The sequence below is a fragment of the Nannospalax galili genome, unplaced genomic scaffold (assembly GCF_000622305.1).
Source record: "Nannospalax galili isolate Female #2095 unplaced genomic scaffold, S.galili_v1.0 scaffold702, whole genome shotgun sequence".
Classification (NCBI taxonomy): Eukaryota; Metazoa; Chordata; class Mammalia; order Rodentia; family Spalacidae; genus Nannospalax; species Nannospalax galili.
Genome location: NW_008348657.1, coordinates 3,113,528 through 3,131,665, shown reverse-complemented (window position 1 = coordinate 3,131,665; position 18,138 = coordinate 3,113,528). Strand labels below are relative to the sequence as shown.

The following is an 18,138-nucleotide window of genomic DNA, read 5'->3' as shown; positions in this document are numbered from 1 at the left end:
TGGGAGTTTGACTGTGAACAGTGCCAAAGCAAGAGCCCAGGAAACCAGGGCTCTGCTTCTCGCTCCATTTCCTGTACAGGAAGACAACTCATAACTGCTGTTGATGCAAAATACAGCTCCCCTCAAACGGAATAATAAGAGATAGCTATTCATGAGCGAAATATGAGTGACCATGGCCCAGGAACAGGGATCCACGTTGCCCAAATGGTCCACTATGGAAGTGGTTGCACAAAATTTTATTTATAGAACAAAGAATGTCATAAATCAAGGAATTTACCAAACACAAAGGTGAGGACCACAGGTAGATGGGTTACAACAAGCAGAGAATGCTCTGACAGGTTTCGGATGTCATCTAATGACATTCCTGGCTTTGGGATGGATGGACGCTTGTGGTCTGCTGAGGATACAGTTTAAGGGATTTACATGATAGAAAGATACTAGGGTAGACACGGGGCTGAACTGAAAAAAGGGAGCTAAAAATTGCCCAAGGTAATCAGGTTCTCATGCTACAATATTCCAACTCTCCACAACAGAAAATTCTAATCATTAGTCATTTAGTCTTACAGGATCTTTAACACGATGTAATTTTTTTTCCTTTGAAAAATTCAGTTTACACTATTGTCTCTCCTTTGTCCATTTTTCTGGAATTTTCTCTGAGCTTTAATTCCCATTTTGGTCTCCCTGAGTCTAATTCTGTCTTCTGAGCTGCAGGTGGCATTCCTCGCCCCCTCCTCATCTCTGAGAACTTAGGTTCAGATCTCTCTGTCTTTCCTTGGGTCCAGCCCTGGTTATTGTCCTTGGCACGTTACTTCCCAGTCTCCAGAGGCTGGGGTGGAAGGAGCCCAGACCTGCCTCCATTTTCCTGGACTGGGAGCCTGGAAGGGGAAGAGGCAATAATGAAGCCAGAGCTCGGCCACAGTAATGCCCTTAGCTCACCCTCAACTTGGTGTGCTTCTTTCCAGTGTTTTTATATTGCTTCCCTGCCATGTCCCTCCTCGGGCTCTTCCCACAGATCAACACCTTCTGCACATACCTTCTGGAACAGATCGACATGCTGCTCTTTGGAGGTTCTGGTGAGTCTCTTCTTTCTGCTCTTCCTGAGAAGCGTTTCAAGTTCAGAGAAGATCTAGTGGTCTGAGGGACAAAGGATGGGGACCTGACTGGACGATTGGCTCTGTCCAGAACTCCTAACCTGCTTTAGTTTGGATTCCCTCTTGGGTTCCTTCAGAGAATCTGAAGTAACTCTCACAGCTTTGTTAAGTCAAGGATAAGTGAAGGAAGGGAAGAATTCCTTGGATTTGGAGTAAGTGGAGCTCTTCAAACTATGCTTTAGGAATAACTTGTGTGTGCGTGCATGCGTGTGTGTGTGTGTGTGTGTGTGTGTGTGTGTGTGTACACAAATGGCCTTGGGCAGGTACGTGTCATTGTGAGAGTACACCAGTGAGCCTGTGCCTGTGGCGTTATGGACATGTGTTGGGTGTGCACCCGTGAGCACTGAAGCTCCTGCTTCCAACACACATGTCCCCACAGTCTCTAGAAGTGGTTCTGAGGAACTGTTCTTCAGTGCTTTTCTCCCAGGTGCCATGATCACAATCTTCCCCGCAATAACAGTGCCCCATGTGTTCTGAAGGATTCCATTGCTAGGCAGGCAACTTGTACTGAAAACCACAGCCCTCTTCTCCCTTCCTTACTCTGTTGTTGATTTTGAAGATGGCTAGACATGCTCGTGTTTGTGTTCCAGCGGTTTCTGGGATCACGTCGGCTGTGTACAGCGTGGGTCGCAGCATCCTGACCGCAGCCTTGCTCCACGTCTTCTGCTTCAGTGCTGTGAAGGTAGGTGTGCAGACTGACCATTGGGGCCTATGGTCCTTACCCCTCTTGTCTTCATCCACTCAACATTTGTTTTACTCAAATCTTCTCCAATTATCAAAGAAATGACATCTGAGCAGCTGGAGGGTGACAAGGTCATCATGATACCTGGCTTGTCCTGGGGTGTGAACTCCTCCAAGCCTGATCCCCTGTGATGTCTCTGCCCCAGTTAGTCATGCCAAGGGGGCTTTGGCTGGACCTGGGGTCAGTGCAACCCACGTGCTCACCTGGCTTCTGTCTGTAGTAGGGACTCAAAGAGGGCGGGGCTATAGCTGCACGGATTGTGTGGACCATGGAGGTGCAATGGGATCTGATGGGACAGCCACACCATTCCAGAATTTAAAGCACAGATGGTCCACAGAGTTTTTCAGACCAAGAAGAACAAAGCCTGCAGCATAGCCAAGGGAGCCAGAGATAGTGAAGAAACAAGTATGGATGTTAGAAACCCAGAAAGTTCCATCAAAAAAGAAGTGTAACTATTGTCTACATGTGGTCTGGCTGTGGGTCACATCTAAGATTTAGGAGACTCTGAGTAATCACACTGTATCTATGACATAATGGGGTTGTGGAACATGGTGGGAGGAGATCTAGATTCTTCTTCCATGCAAGAAGTCAACAGTGTCTAAAATGGACAAAAGTCAAGACTAGAAAAATTAACTTGTTGGGCAATAGGAGAAGGTCAGAGAGGGAGACAAAGTTGGGAGTCATGCCTGCTGAAGCCAGAGTTGAGGACCGTGAGGGTAGACTCCTGCAAGCTTGCCATGCCTCTGTGATGGGATGAAACACTTCCCCGGCTCTGGGTTCTCCAGCTTTGAGGCAGGCTTCTGACTGGAAGGGGCAGAGCTACCTGGGGAGGCTTATTACACTTCTGAGAGGTAGTACTGGCTTCTCTAGCTTAGCACAGAACAAGGATCACTTATGATAAATAGTGCCATGCAATGTCACAGAATCTTACATTCCTAATTGCATTTTAAAACACCTTCTGGTTAAAAAAATAGTGCAATTTACATTTCTCCACTCTCATCTGTGAGTGCTGACTTTTTGAAAGGTCTCATGTCGACTCTCCACTTAAAGATGCAGCACCTATTAAATGCTGTGAATTGACTGAACATTGTTAGTAAATTCACAAGGGGGTCCACTGAGCAGAGAGGAGCTCACCTGTCTTCCTTCCAATGCCACCCCACCCAGAGCTGGGATTGCACTTCCTCTCTAGCAAGACTTTCCTTACACCTCTTCTGCTTGCTCTGTGTTGCTGGTATCAATTTTCCATTTCCATCTCGGCTGCTGTGATGGATGGATGGGTCCTCGTGAACCATGACAGCATGGCTGTCAGCTGACTGGCCAGAGACGTGTGTCTCTTTCCAGCAAGTTCTTGGTATGCATTTATTTCCTTAATTTATAGGGCTTATTGTTGTTGTTGTTGTTGTTGTTGTTGTTGTCGTCAGTGGCTAGGACATGCAGCACAGCCCAATGGAGAGGAGACTGAGAAGGTCCCCCCTTAGGGACTTCCATTCAGGTAAAGTCAGGTCTGTGACTACAGCATAGAGAATAATTTCGAGCCCAGTCAAAGAGAAGCACAGTTAAGGAGTTTACTAAGTGAGGTCTGAGACAGCACTCATGGTTGGCACTTAGAGAGAGAATTGTATAAAGTGCAGTGTATTCCCAAGACATAACTGTTGGCTTTTCAACAGAACGTCACCCTTCAGTATTTCAACAATAGCTATAATATGATTTGGAGTTTGTTGAAGTTATATTGCCCAAAGGATATAATTTACAGCCACAGTCAAAGATAAAGCTATTAGTCCAGTTGTGTTGGTACACACCTTTAATCCTAGCACTTGGGAGGCAGAGACAGGCACATTTCTATAAGACTGAGTCCAGCTTGGTCTACGTAATGAGTTCCAGGCTAGCTGGGGCTATGGGGAGACCCCATCTTTAAAAAACCTAACCAGACAAACAGCAAAAAAGAAAAAGCAAACTTCAAAAATTAAATGAAGTTTTATAAAAATGTATGAGTCAGGAGTAGTAATACACACCTTTAATCCCAGCATTTGGGAGGCAAAGGCAGGTGGATCTCTGTGAGATTGAAACCAACCTGGCCTAACTCAAGCTTGGCTACATGGAGACCCTGTCTCAAAAAACAACAACAACAAAAAGTAACAAAACACATGTCTGAGCTCTTCTTCTTTAAAGAATTTCCTTGTGGAAATGAAACTGTAAGGTGGGTTTCTGGGGACATTGTTTGGTTTTAGGGATCATAGAGAGGTTCTGACATGGTTAACATCAAGGTCACTACATTCTGGGTTTGAGTTACCTCAGTTCATGGGTGCTTGAAATGTCTTTAGAGAAAGGAGCCTTGTCTCTGTCAGTAATATCAATCTTACCCGTTGGGTTGAAGCTTCTTGACCCTCAGGTGGCAGTAAAGACAAGCCAGGTCCCAAGTGGCAGACTCCTTTCTCTTCTGTGTCCCCACGTTTCCCTGTCTGTCTACTCCACCTCATTATCACTTGATAGAAGTAGATCAAGAAGCTAATTGTGCCTTCTAGAATATTAATTAGAGAAGGAAAACCTGATTCCTTGTTTAGTTTCATATTCTCTTTGACACATCGGAGATGGAGGCAAATAAACAGACCTGCTTGCTGACTTCTGTATTTGACAGTGACACAGGGAAGCCACCAGAACGCCTGCTCCCTGGAGAAATGTCTCAGCAACTAATTAGCTGGGCTTTCTATTTATATAGGTAAACCTAAATTTCTATTTTTTACGATTCCTTACAAAGAGATCCTGTTTTATTGCTAGCGAGGGGACCCAGAGGCTGAAGCACATTATTATGATTTAATGCTTTTCAGGCATCATTAACAATGGCATGTTGGAAGATTCCTTCCCATGTTGCTCCCAGGGACTCAAGAATTGCAGCCTACACAAGAGTATTTGCCCTATATTGGATTTAAAACCTAATTGTAGATATATAAATGACACATAGTTCTAGAATTTTATTTTGGTGCTAGTGTGGACCTTAGCTATTCTCTGGTGCAGCCTCTGAGTGACAAACTCAGCCTCACAGTACAGACTCCAGGTCCCCAGGTCTCTACAGACTCGTACTGTCCCCCCACCCATGTGAAGTGTAAATAGCTTTGCTCATCAAAAAGGACAGTTCACAGTCAGACAAGACACCTGCCTATTCATGGAACTTTAATTTACAAAATGATTTCCCCAGTGCTTTCTCATTTTTCCTTCATTATATTCCTATAATGGACAACAGAGACATTAGCATTGTGGCAAACTTGAACTTGAAGCACAAAAATGCTGTGGTGACTTTCCTAAGGGTACAGACCCAATTTACACTGTTTCTTCTCCCATCTTAAAATGGATTAGTGAAACTCACCTCACAGAGATGTTGATGTTACCAGAGTTAGTGTCACAGTCTGTGTTCAGCCACTTATCCTCAATAAGCCAATTAAAAGAAACAAATTAATAGTGAAAAGCAGAAGGAAAAGATTTATTCAATATGACCACATTGGGAAGAGGCACAAAGAGATCCAGTGACACATCAAGATCATCTTTGGGGATGCTGGCATGAGTTATGCATAACTAAGCAGGCCGGCCAGGGTGTGGTCCCTCTACTCCTATCCAAGCTCCAAGTCTCTCCTGTAAGGTCATCTGACAAGTTATCAATCTTTCTCCAGGAGACAAGTTCCTCCTCTGAATGCTACAGGGCTTTAGACTTTCTTTTCCCAGCAAGAAATTCAGTTGGAAATTCTCATTTCTTGGGGTCCATTCTTTCAGTAATTTGGTAGCCAAAGAGGGGAGCCCGGGTGTCTCTTTAGAACATACTCATTCCTGGGGGTTGGAGAGATGACTCAGCAGTTAAGAACACTGGATGCTCTTCTGGTGGACCCGGTTTCAAAAAGAGCATATTTAAATCTGATCTGAAAGGTCAGCAGAGTAAGACTCTGACCTGTTTAGATTTAGTTAATTCACAGAGAGCTGCCTAAAAATCTCTCAGGGAGACAGGACTGGAACTGCCTCCCTTTAGAGTGCCTTTGTACAGAGCTGAGAAGCTGCTTGCTCTCATCCAAGAACCCCCTTCCCCAGTGCACATGAAACCAGCTGCGGAGCTGCAGGGCTATTAGGCTGTTTTATTTCTGCCTCATAAAAATATTTCAAAACCTGTGGGAGTTTCATGAAACCAGCCCTCATTCATCTATAGCCTTTCCAATTTAGGGGCGCATGAGACACATCACAAGGCAATTAGGGGCGTTCATTTTGAAGAAAACTGTCATGTGTGTGGAATGCTTCGTTATCTGTGAGTGATACAAAGTTTAAAATCCAATCTCTTGGTGAAAGAGAGATGGTTAAGAGCACTTGTTCTCTAGCAGAGGACCAAGATGGGTTCCCAGCACCCAATGGGGCAATTTACAACTGCCTGTATCTCGAACTACAGCAGATCTGATATCCTCTTCTGGCCTCTTCGGGCACTCAGAGTGGAGAGTTATGGAGCTATTCACACATTACTGTGTTCCTAAGTGAACACACAGGAAGCATACCTTCTGCAAGCCCATCAGCTTCTTTCTCTCTCAGGCAGGCTTTTGTCTTAACTTTCCAGTGTGTATATTGGTCCCATTTCCAAATAATCTGACAAAGCGGTGCTGGGATTTCCAGTTGTCATTGTAGTGTTCAGTCACCTCTTCCATGAACTGCAGTCATCCTGATGTGCCTTCTTTTCTGTCTAGTCATCAGGGCCCCTGACAGCTGGCTGCCTCTCTTATAGGTGCAGAAAATTCTGGGGTCATCAAAAGTAAGGGTGGTGTCTCTTAAATTAATTTCTTGAAGTATAGCTCCTTCCTGTTCCTCTATCTACTGCCATACACTTCCTGAAAGTCTTAGGAATCCTACCTTCAGAATGAGAGCAGCCATTGCCCTCAGAAGCACAGCCCATCCCTGCTGGAGAGCAAGTTCACTCCTCAGTGAAGCACTGCCCTTCAAGAGGTGCATGCTCCCTAGTTCACCTCTGCTCATCTTGTGCGGTCAGCCTCATTCCTTGTGCATCCATGGAGCTTTCCCAAAGTACTTCTTAGATGAAGTCAGCCTCTTCTTCCACCGAGTCTTTTTTAGTCCACTGGTATAACAAGTACTGCACTAGGCCTTGTAAAGTCAAATTTATTTCTGGGAGGCCCTCTCTGTGCAAGCTATCAGCTCCGAGGCCCCATGCTGTCCTTACCACCCGCTGACTAGCCAACACCATGGTTTTCCAAACTACAGTTTATGGAATAAAGATATTTATTTGGGCTTTCTTATAGCACTCATGATGTCTGGGAAGGGGTTACTTAAAAAGGCATGGACAACCGTGGGCCTTTTCTCTACATCTTGGCTGAGCTTTCCAGATCTGAGACACCTGGCCCACCAGCCAAGACGGCAAAATGCCCGCCCCCTCCTTGGCTTTGTCTATCCTTAGATCCTCCCCTCATGTAATTGAAGCTGACTGATTAAATGGTAGGGGTGACTGTCCCCGTCCCTTCCTATGGAGTCTCTTAGGGTTCAGACATCCAACTGTTGATAGTCCTTTCAGAGGACATACCTGTCCAACAGGCCTGAACAGGTGTCCACATGCCTTTGGATGGATGAATGGATGGATGGATGAGCAGGTGAGTGGACTGCCCGGAAAGCTGAGGATCTGTAAGGTTACAGTGACTACTCAAAGCATGCACGTTACCAGTGCTCCTTTAATGAAGAGTGAGGACACATTCACCTTTCCCCCACAATGATCTGTGCACACCTGTGAAGTACTGAAGAACACAAGATCAGCAGGGTTAGGAGCCTGAGACTGGTCTCCCCACCTTGTTCCAGTCTCTTCATTCTGCCCACTTTCCTGATCAGGAATGGGAAGAGCCAAGGTCAGCCCAGCTAGGCGATCCCCTTCAGCTCTGGCAAAATTTGAGAAATGCTGACTCTATATACAAAGGAGCGATTTCATGCTGGTGCCCAAACAGCCTTCCTGTTCTGGATTTAAGAAACTGATCTCTCATTGTGTGAACTTGCAGGTGTGTGTGTGTGTGTGTGTGTGTGTGTGTGTGTGTGTGTACCACTGCTGAAATTATACACTAGGTTTAAGCCTTGAGATGTGAAGGTTTCCAGGAAGAGCCTTAGAAGATGAGCAGACTGCACTTTTACTGTCTGTTGGAGCTTTTCCTAGGAAGCAATGGCATGATGAATGAGGTTAGGCTGTAGTATACGCAAAGCTGTAGCTGGAAAGAGAACTCCACAACACTGCCTGTGGGTGGGAAACAGAGGCCATAGGGATGATTAAAGTTTAGATGACATAGAGCCAGTCGTGATGGTATACTCCTTTAATCCCAGCACTCAGAAGACAGAGGCAGGCAGATCTCTATGAGACTGAAGTCAGCCAGGTCTACACAGTGCGTTCCAGGCCATCTGCCATTACAGGGTGACTCAAAAAAATAAAATAAAGTTTATACAACATAGTGCTTGTATGGATTGTGGTAGTTTGGATGAGAAATGTCCCCCATAGGTTCATGTGTTTGACTACTTGGTCCCCAGCTGGTGGCACTGTTTGGGGAAGCTATGGAACTTTTAGGATGTAGAGACTTGCTGGAGGAAGTATGTCACTGGAGGAGGAATTTGAGAGTTCACAGCCTTGCTCCACTTCCAGTTTACTGTCTGCTTCCTGTGTGTGGTTAAAGTTGTGATTCTTGGGCTTCCTGCTGCAGCCACAATTTGTCATGCCTCCCAACATTGTGAGTTCTGTCCCTCTGGAAACATAAACCAAAATAAACTCACCATACTTTTGTCCTGGTGTTTTATCACAGCAACAGAAAAGTAACTAATATAAGGATATCCAGGTCAGCTAAAGATGGCTGATGGGATATCCAGGAAACTCAGAGTCAGTAGTGATGCAATCTGTTATATAACTGTTTCTGGCAAAATGCCACTTTTCAGTAATTTTATATAAATATAGCCTTGAAGTCAAAGATAAGTACCTGTGCTAGCCTGCCTACATGTGTTTGCCGTAGGCCTGTGTGCCTACTTCTGTGAGGCCTATGTGTGCCAGTCTGAGTGGTAGCCTTGGCCCTGAGTGAATAAAGTAGGTCCTATCTGCCCACGGTTCCTCACATCTTCTTTAGCATCTCATCACCCTCCTCCTTTCCTGGCTTCAGGTACTTCACACTGCCCACCTCCACCCTTTGGCTGGAAAGCGCTGCAGCTCTGGATCATTTTACTCTGATATACTTGTAAGAAATAGCCATCCTTCGGTCCCAGCCATGTGGCCGCCTATGCAGGGAACAGAACTCACCATTGATCTGAAAGCTACTGGCTCTGCTTCAGGAAATATCATATACCAGGCTTAGCCCCCCCCCTTTTTTTTAAATCACCACAGTTTTTTTTAAATTGAAGCTTTGTTTGATACAATATATTTTGATTGAATTTTGATCCCTCCCACCATCTGTACCTATCAATTTCATGTACTCTCTTACAGACACAAATATATGTGTATGTATATATATGTATACATATATGTATATTTATGTCCCCAAATGACATTTGGAGCAGGTCTATCCACTGGAGTCTGTTATATATATTTAAATTTGTGTCCCCAAATGCCCTTCAATGTGGGTTCATTTCCTGGAGCCTGGTCAACCTACCAAGGGTCTCAGCCTTAAATAAGACTGACTCTCCCCCTCTGAACAGTCATTGAACCAGGCTTACTCTTAATTCAGGTACAATAGCTCACATTGATCCAAGAGACTCACCCATCAAGCCTATCAGTGTAGACAGTGCAGCTTGGGTAAACAGCCCATCCTGGCAAAGTCAAGCCCTCCTTTGGTGGAGTTCCAGCCCTGTTTTCTGTCTGTGCTGCACAGTACACTGGGAAGAATAAAAGGCAATCACATATGCTGTCTGTCTTCCTTTTATGTCTAAGAGAAGGCTGGCAACCATTGTCTAGACTGACTTTCTCAGGAATGTGACTCTAGAACTTTCCTAAATCCCTTCTTCTACTTAGGAAGCATCTGATAACAGCTGATGTTTATAGACTATTTTATATAAGCCACTGGACTGACATTTTATACACAGTTTTTCAGGCAGTATTCCAACAACCCGAAGGGTAAGTGCCAGTGTGTCTGTTTAGATAAGGTCACTGAGTCTCACTCACTTTCTGGTCCCTTACTGGGAACAATCAGCAGGGTAGGGCTTAACTTACTGTCCCAATTCAGAGTTCAGGCTTCGAACTCACTCTTCCCCTTTCACTGAAGGTAAACCATCTCTATTATTGTAGGTACCTAAATCAAACCATATGTCCTAGTTTTATTTCTGTTATTGTGATAAAACACCCGAACAAAAAGCAACTTTTGGAAAATGATTTATTTGGCTTATAATTTCACGTTACAGTCCATTACTGTGGAATAGTCAAGGCAGGAACTTCATCATGTCCACAAGGGGTGGGCAGGGGGACTGTTAACTGCACACATCCTTGTTGAATTCTCTCTTCTAGCTTTCTTTACTGTTACACAGTTCAGTTCAGGACCTCCTGCCTAGGGAATGGTGCTGCCCATAGTGGGCTGTGTCTTCCCACACAATCAAGATACTCCCCGACAGACACGCCCACAGGCCAACCTGCTCTATACAGTTTCTCCTTATGACTCTCTTCCCAGGTGATTCTGTGTCAACTTGACAGTTAAAAGTAACTATCAACACCATCCCTTCCACTCTTGATGGCTCTCTTTCCAGGTCTGCTTCATGTGGATTGGGTGGATAGTTGCTCAGCTCAGTGCATTGGTTGTGAGACAGGTGAATACCTGCTGTTGATGGGCTTGGCCAGGGGAGGGAGCATGTGTAATTCAAATAGACACATGTGGATTTACAGCCACACATGGCTCAGTGTTGGGCTGTTTGGAGAGACGCAGCCCTAGCCCTAGGCAATCCCACTGCTATTCCAGCATCACAGACCAAGGCCAGACCTTTGCAGTGGGGTGGTGTCTCCACATAATCTCTTGATGGGATCTAGAAACAGTATAAACAAAACACATGAGGCTGCTGCCAGGATAATGCTACACACTCCAATTAAGTGGGAATTTGCTCCTTATACTGATTTAAAAGGTGTTTTCTGGACTTTTGGTCAGATGGCCACATACACAGTAGTGGCCCTACAGGATTACAATGAAACTGAAGAAATTCTCATTGCCTAGTGTTGTATTTACTTTTCCTGGGGTTGGGGGCAGTGATAACACATGGCTGTTCACTACAGATCAGGTACAACACACCAAAGTGATTATTCCACCCAAGTCTGGTTTTGTGAACAGATGAATTTATTGAAGTCACTCACAGGAGCGTGATTGAAGGGTTACAGGCAGGAGCATAGGTGACCCCAGGACAGCCATATCACTGAGAAGTCTCACCCTAGCATGGATGACAACTTCTCCACACTGTTTCAGTTAACTTTCCATAATGTTTTCTAGTACCTCAGGAGACATATGCAACTAGGGCAGAGTGATATACAGCTAGGAGGCAGATACAGGAAGGGATGGCTGGGGTCTCAGATGAGAGAACACCAAAAAGTTCCACCTTGTTGAGGGTCTCTTGCAATTTGTCAGTAATCACAACTGCTCTGATTAAGATGGTAGTGGATGTTCAGATGTTGCTCAGATAGGAGAGTACTTGCCTAGCATGCAGGAAGTCCTGGATTTCATCCTTAGCATTGCATAAAACCATGTGTGGTAGCGGGTGCCTGGAATCCCAGCACTCAGCAAGTGGAGGCAGGAGGGTCAGAAATTCAAGGTCATCCCGAGCTACATAGCAAATTAGAAGCTAGCCCAGGTTCTGGAAAACCCTGTCTCAGAAAATAAAATATGAAAATAGCTGCTTTGCTTGAGGACAGCGTTCTTTAATGTCTAGTGAAGTCATATCTGCCATAGAGTCTCTGTGCCATGTAGTGCCTGTTTGTGGTGGTGCTGAGGAGGTGCTGGGGAAAGCTCATTCTCTCATACACACTGATTGTGACACATCCCACGTGTACAGTATCTGAGGTTTGGTAGTGAAGGACTGTGGTACTCGAGGTTTGGTAATTTTAGTGAAGGACTGTGGTACTCTTTTGTGTATTTACAATGCTATGCCTTTTGTAGTGGGAAACTGAAGGGGCTGAGTGCAGAGATGCCCTCTTCTTTTTATATAAAGGCCACTGTGTGATGGAGGCAGGCCACCAGGCTTTTGCTTAGATTGTCTACTATTTTTCCTCAGGAACCTTGGAGTACACAGCACATCCCAGCCCTGTTCTCAGCCTTCTGTGGCCTCTTGGTTGCGCTGTCCTACCATCTGAGCCGACAGAGCAGTGACCCATCTGTTTTCCTGTGAGTAACTGTGTTTGTGTGTGTCCATGAGTGTATGAGTGTGTGTGTGTGTGTGTGTGTGTGTGTGTAGGTCAGAGTTCAGCTCTAGGTGTTATCCCTCTGGCTCTGTCATCTTTTTCTTTTGAGACAGGATCTCTGACTGACCTGGTGCTCACCAATTAGACTATGCTGGCCAGAGAATCACAGGGATCCACCTGTCTCTGCCTTCCTTGGGGTTAGAGTGTGCCCCACCACATGCAGCTTTGTCTACATGGGTTCTGGGGATCAAACTCAGATCCCCACATTCCATCTTCCCCATGCTGTGGCAGGCTTCCTGCAGTCCTATCTGCTCTCCTAAGTGGAGATGCAAGCTTCCTGTAGTCCTATCTGCTTTCCTAAGTGGAGATACAGATTTCCTGCAATCCAGTCTGCTCACCTAAGAGGAGATGCAGGCTTCCTGCAGTCCTATCTGCTCACCTAAGTGGAGATGGGCATTCGTTGCTCTTGGATGCTCACTGATAAGTGAGCTGGTCACTCACATGACAGGGACCAGAAACCACTGAAATTCAAGAGTTAACTTCCAGCTGGCATTCCACCTTTGGGCTCTATGTTTAGACTGAAGTACAGAGGGAGCCCCCAGCTCTGCCCGGCCCCTTCCCATGGTGCACTGCAGGAGAAGCTACAGCCATAGGCGTCCTTGCTGGATGCAGAGAGCCTGACACTCTCTTGCTTGAGGAGGTCACCCTGTGGACAGCAGACACATTTTCTTCTCTTTAGTTCAGTGTACAACCAGAATCCTTCAACTTTAGAATGAGGTTTGTGTCAGAGTCTCAAAACTTATCCACTATAATCTCTAGTCACTTGGAAGTAAAAATCTATCTTCAGGGAAATCCTCTATGCAATGTCACTGTGAGTTTCAGATCCTCACGATGGCATGTCATGAAATTTGTCCAAATTTATATAAGCTTTTGACTTAAGATAATTCAGAGAGCTGGAGATACCAGTTTTAGGCTGCTAGGTGCTTTAAGCTGAAAGATGTGGAAAAATAGGGGAAAAGAAGAATTCAACATGGTTTGCATGATTTTTAGTATGAAATGTAGGTCTGAAAGGTTGACTTCTGTGGGCACTTCATGTGCAGATGAAGCCCAGTAGGAAATAAAGGATCCCTAGCCACTGACAGGTGCTGATACCTCTTAAGGTATCCGATCACTTTCATCAGGATGAAGTTTAAAAATTGAAACATGGGCCAGTGAGATGGCTCATCTTGCTGCACAAGCCTGGCATCCTTAGTTTGATTCCTGGTACCTGCATAAAGGTCGAAGGAGAGAACTGACTCCTGAAAGCTATCCTCTGACCTCCACACGTGGGCTATGTGTGCACATGTGCTACATACACATATCATGCACATATACAATAATAATAATAAGTAAATATATCTTAAATTAAAACTTTATGTTCATAATCTCCTGAGTGTTTCCTTTCATTGTGAGTTTTGTAGTGGTCAGAACACCAGCTTTTGCCCCTGTGAGTGTGAGGTCTAAGAAATTGCACTATCTGAGACACATTTTAAAAAATAAAACCCATTTTCCACTCTTAGGTCCTTCATTCAGTGCAAATTGCTTCCTAAATGTTTACATCAGAACCTGGAAGAGTCAGCCACGGACCCTCTCCCCCAGAGGATGAAGGATTCTGTGGTAAGACCTATGTATTGCATGGCTGGCCTGTTACAGGAGGGTCTTGCTTGTCTGCAGAACTAGGGTGTCCAGGATCCAGCTAACTGGGAAGGTGTGAGAAGACAGTCTAATCCATACCTGATTCTCAGTACCCCTGAGCTATGTGCTCTGTGCCAACTCTGGATCAGCCCCAAGATGGATGCTGTCCACAGGCCAGGGTGCCCTTTTGTCTTTAGCTGGTCAGTGGTGGCAGTTTTCCTGGATATTATTGCAAATCATATTCATCAATTCTATTCATTGCTTGGACCAAATTGTAGGTAAGGTCTGCACAAATAAAAGCTCCCCACAGAGACCTGCAGCCCACATGCGATTCTGCTGTGCTGCACAGAGAGCTCTTCCACAGTCTCCTCTCAGTCACATTGAGCTCAGGATGCACCTTCCAGGATCTTTGGTCCTTAGACTTTGGACGTAATGTCTGGGTGGGCAGAGGGAGGAAATGCCACACTGATAGGAACATATACTGGATGGAAAAGGAAGAAGGAGGTTAAGAGAATTTGTTGGTTATGCAGAGGGCCAGTATTCAGTTCCCAGCACCCACATGGTGGTTCACATGTCTGTAACTCCAGCTCCAGGAGATCTGAGATCCTCTTCTGGCTTCCATGGGCACTGCATGTGGAGCCATCTCTCTAGTCCCAGGAAAATGTAAATTAGATTGCTATGTTTAAAGAGGATGCACAGAAAAGCTTATTAAAGTCGATTATGATTAATGGAAGGATCCAAAAATACCAGCAGAGAAAAGAAAATCTAAAAAGCAAGAGCATCTTAAAATACTCCAAATAACAAAATATGTGAGGTGATAATGGCTATGAATTTATGACACAAAAGGAAAGGGTGGGCAGCCTTTTAAAATGTAAATGAGGCTCCTGATTCTACTGTGAAGGATACACCTACCTTGATTTTGGACAGGAAGGCTGAGGTGTATAAACTGCCAATCCTTTAAAAAATATTTTATGTTTAATATAGTTCAAAACACTCCCAATGGAGTTAAAATCACAGCATCAGCAAATGATTCAAAGGTTTATTTAGAAAAACAGCCATTTATAGTTTAAGAAAGACTTGAAAGAAAGAAGAAAAAGCAGCCTAGCACTTGGAGATTTAAGGGTATGTTATGAAACTCGACAAAAACAGAGAGTGAGAGATCCATCCAAGATTAGAGATTGGGATTATTGGATCAGAGCATTGCAGAGAGATCAATCATTGATGTGAATGTATTATGTGAAAATTAACTGTCACAACTGAGAATTGATTATCCAATGTGTGGCATTTAGCAATGGGAGAGAAGAAAGATTTTTATGTGCTAATCCCTCACTAGACACCAATATAAATCTCAGAGGGATTAAAGAGCTTCAGAAAGAAAGGGGGGAGAGGGAGCAGAAGGGAACTCAAACAGGACCTTCCCATTCCTGATATCAGGGCAGACAAATTATCATAAGCAAACCTATTGATTAAAAGTAAAGAATTCCAAATAAAACACATGCTCCCCCATCCCCCCAATTCTTAAAAGTAACAGAAGGCCAGAGAAAATAAGGAAGAATTTGAACAACTGGGGAGTCAGGGAAACAGGACGGGAAGCTTTGTCCTGGGAGCATCCAGGGGAATGTGAGCCTTTGTCTTCAGCTCTTGCTCAGTGGAGAACGGAAATCAAAGCACAGGCCTGCAAGGCGGGTGCCCCGTGGCAGGCCGCTCACCATCAGGCTGGGACTCTGAGGTCCACACTCAGGATGAAGATAAAGCCCAAGAAGTCAGTTTGGTTATCCTTCCTGCCAAGGGCAGACAGGAACACCCACCTCCTTGCTGAGCTTAGAGGAAGATAAAATCCTGGCAACTTGTAATTTTTTGTGGATCTGCAACATATTTTTCAAGTAAGTGAACTGTGTAAAACCCTTTACTTTACTTAGTTAACAGAAGCCCTTGGGGGTAGAGATATGGCTCAGCTGTTAAGAGCACTTACTGTTCTTCCAGAGAACCCATGTTGGGCAGCCTCTTTCTGCAGGGGATCCAATGCCCTCTTCTGGTCTCCATGGGCAACTGCACTCATATGGCATATATTCACGTAGGGACACACACACACACACACACACACACACACACACACAAATAAATAAATAAATAAAAATAATTTTTAAAATCTTTAAAAGTGACTCTCACCAGAAAAATTGTTTCTCAGAAGTAGGCATGAGTCCACCTCAGCAGATTTGCTCATCCTAGGCCTATGGGGGTTTCCAAAAACATTTTTCCTAAAGAAAAGGAGCCACTTTCAACAAAACACTTAAAACTGTGCGAGGAAGCAGCAGAAGGAAGCCTGTGGATAGCCTGACATCGGAAATGTCAGGCACAGATGTTTAAAAGCAATTATACTTATTATAGTCAAAGAAATAAAGGCAGGCTTTAGAATTAATAGATAATAGAAGATATTTTACGTGATGTGGTATGTTTGAGAGAGAGCCAAATGGAACATCTTAATTAATCAAATACTGCAAATGAAGTAAAAATTATCAAAAAACAAAAGGAAAAAAACCTTTCACCTCCCCACCCCATGGGAGATTAGACTCCTCTGTAAAGAGTATTAGTGAGCTGAAGGATAAATATGGAAAGAAGTTTCCAGAAGCAAGCTAAAATTGAAGACATGGAAGAGAAATGAAGGGACTTGAATAGGTAGAATAAAATCTAACATATATCTAATGAGAGAGAGAGAAAGAGAGAGAGAGAGAGAGAGAGAGAGAGAGAATGAATATACCAGTAATTGGTAGTCTGAGAACTTTACATAAGTGATGGAATGGAAACACATGTATAGACTCTCAGGGACCCCAATGAGTCACACACACCCCTTATTTCATGTCCTCTATTATTTTTAAGGCCTACCAAGTCTAATTTGTATTCCCCAAATGCTCTTAGCTGAAGGTTCATCCTTAGGTCCCTCTCCTAGAAGCTGTCAGTTGCCAACATTTCCTCAGCTAGGACTGGGGCTTCTTGCCTATTTCCTCATCCATGCTGGGTTTTTGTCTGGCTTGGACTTATATAGGTTTTATGTATGCTGTCACAACCACTGTGGGTTCATCTGTGACCATCCACCCCCTCTTCTGAAATGATTGCTAAGTCTTGGGAGGAGAGGGTGTCACATTTAGGACCAAGAACTATGAAGCCTTTTATTCTCTACACATTGGTCAGTTGTGGGTCTCCCTATTATTTGTCATCTGCTGCAAGAAGCTTTTCTGGTAAGAGTTGAGAGGCACTCTAATCTTTGGGTATAGCAATAAGTCATTAGGCATTGAAATCTGTGGTTAAGATAGTGGTGCTGCAAGGAGAGAGGAAAGATGGACCCCAAGCCCTCACATTCCTATCAGCATCTAGGAGAAGAGCAAGATGCTAAGGGACCTGCACGGAACAGTGCAGTTTGCTGATTAGAGCAAGATGCTGAGGTACAGGCCTGGGACAGTGGACTTTGCAGATTGGAAAGCTTGGTACCTCTGATAAAGGAACATGAACAAGGCACATAGCTCCCAATCTAATCCAGGGAAAATGACATGATTAAAATAGGCATTGGGGTTGGAGAAATGGCTCAGTGGTTAAGAGCATTTACTGCTCTTGCTGAGGGACTCAAGTTTGGTTCCCAGAATCCACAACAAGCAGTTCACTACCACCTGTAATTCCAGCTCTAGGGGATTCAGTGACCTCTCTGGTCTCTGCAGGCACACACACACACACACACACACACACACACACACACACACAGATACCTATAAATTAAAATGAAAGATAAATCTTAAAAAGCATGTATTATTTAGTGATTTAAAATTTTCATTGTAGAGATCTTTGGGGTCTTTGGTTAGGTTTACTCATGGTGTGATAAGAATAAGAGGTAGGAATTGGCTAGGCAGTTAGGGTAAAAAGACTCCAAAAAAAAGGTAGCCAGCTTCTAGGCTAAAAGTCAAAATGTCCTCGGGCCTCTTAGCAACATACTCTGTTCCAAAAGCCAAAAATTTCAAAAACATTTGGAAGCTCTTATCTAATCCCTGAAAGATTTTAGGGTTACCTCTTCAGAGGGGGGAATGTTAGAGTAGAAAAAAGCACCAGAGAGAGAGGGAAAGAAAGACAAAAAGAAAGAGAAAGAAAAAGAAAGAACGAACAAAAAAGCGAAAGAAAGAAAGAAAGAAAGAAAGAAAGAAAGAAAGAAAGAAAGAAAGAAAGAAAGAAAA

General features: G+C 44.2%; 1 protein-coding gene across 3 annotated transcripts in view; it reads left to right on the top strand.

Annotated features, from left to right (window-relative positions):
- Positions 1 to 18,138, top strand: part of Pcnx2 (pecanex 2) — a 237,929-nt gene that overhangs the window by 98,317 nt on the left and 121,474 nt on the right. For all 3 annotated transcript variants that reach the window (XM_008845820.3, XM_008845819.3, XM_008845818.3), the window contains 4 exons: positions 963 to 1,073; positions 1,742 to 1,833; positions 12,121 to 12,230; positions 13,807 to 13,903. In XM_008845820.3, the coding sequence (XP_008844042.1) occupies positions 963 to 1,073; positions 1,742 to 1,833; positions 12,121 to 12,230; positions 13,807 to 13,903 (410 nt within the window). The remainder of the gene's footprint in view (positions 1 to 962; positions 1,074 to 1,741; positions 1,834 to 12,120; positions 12,231 to 13,806; positions 13,904 to 18,138) is intronic.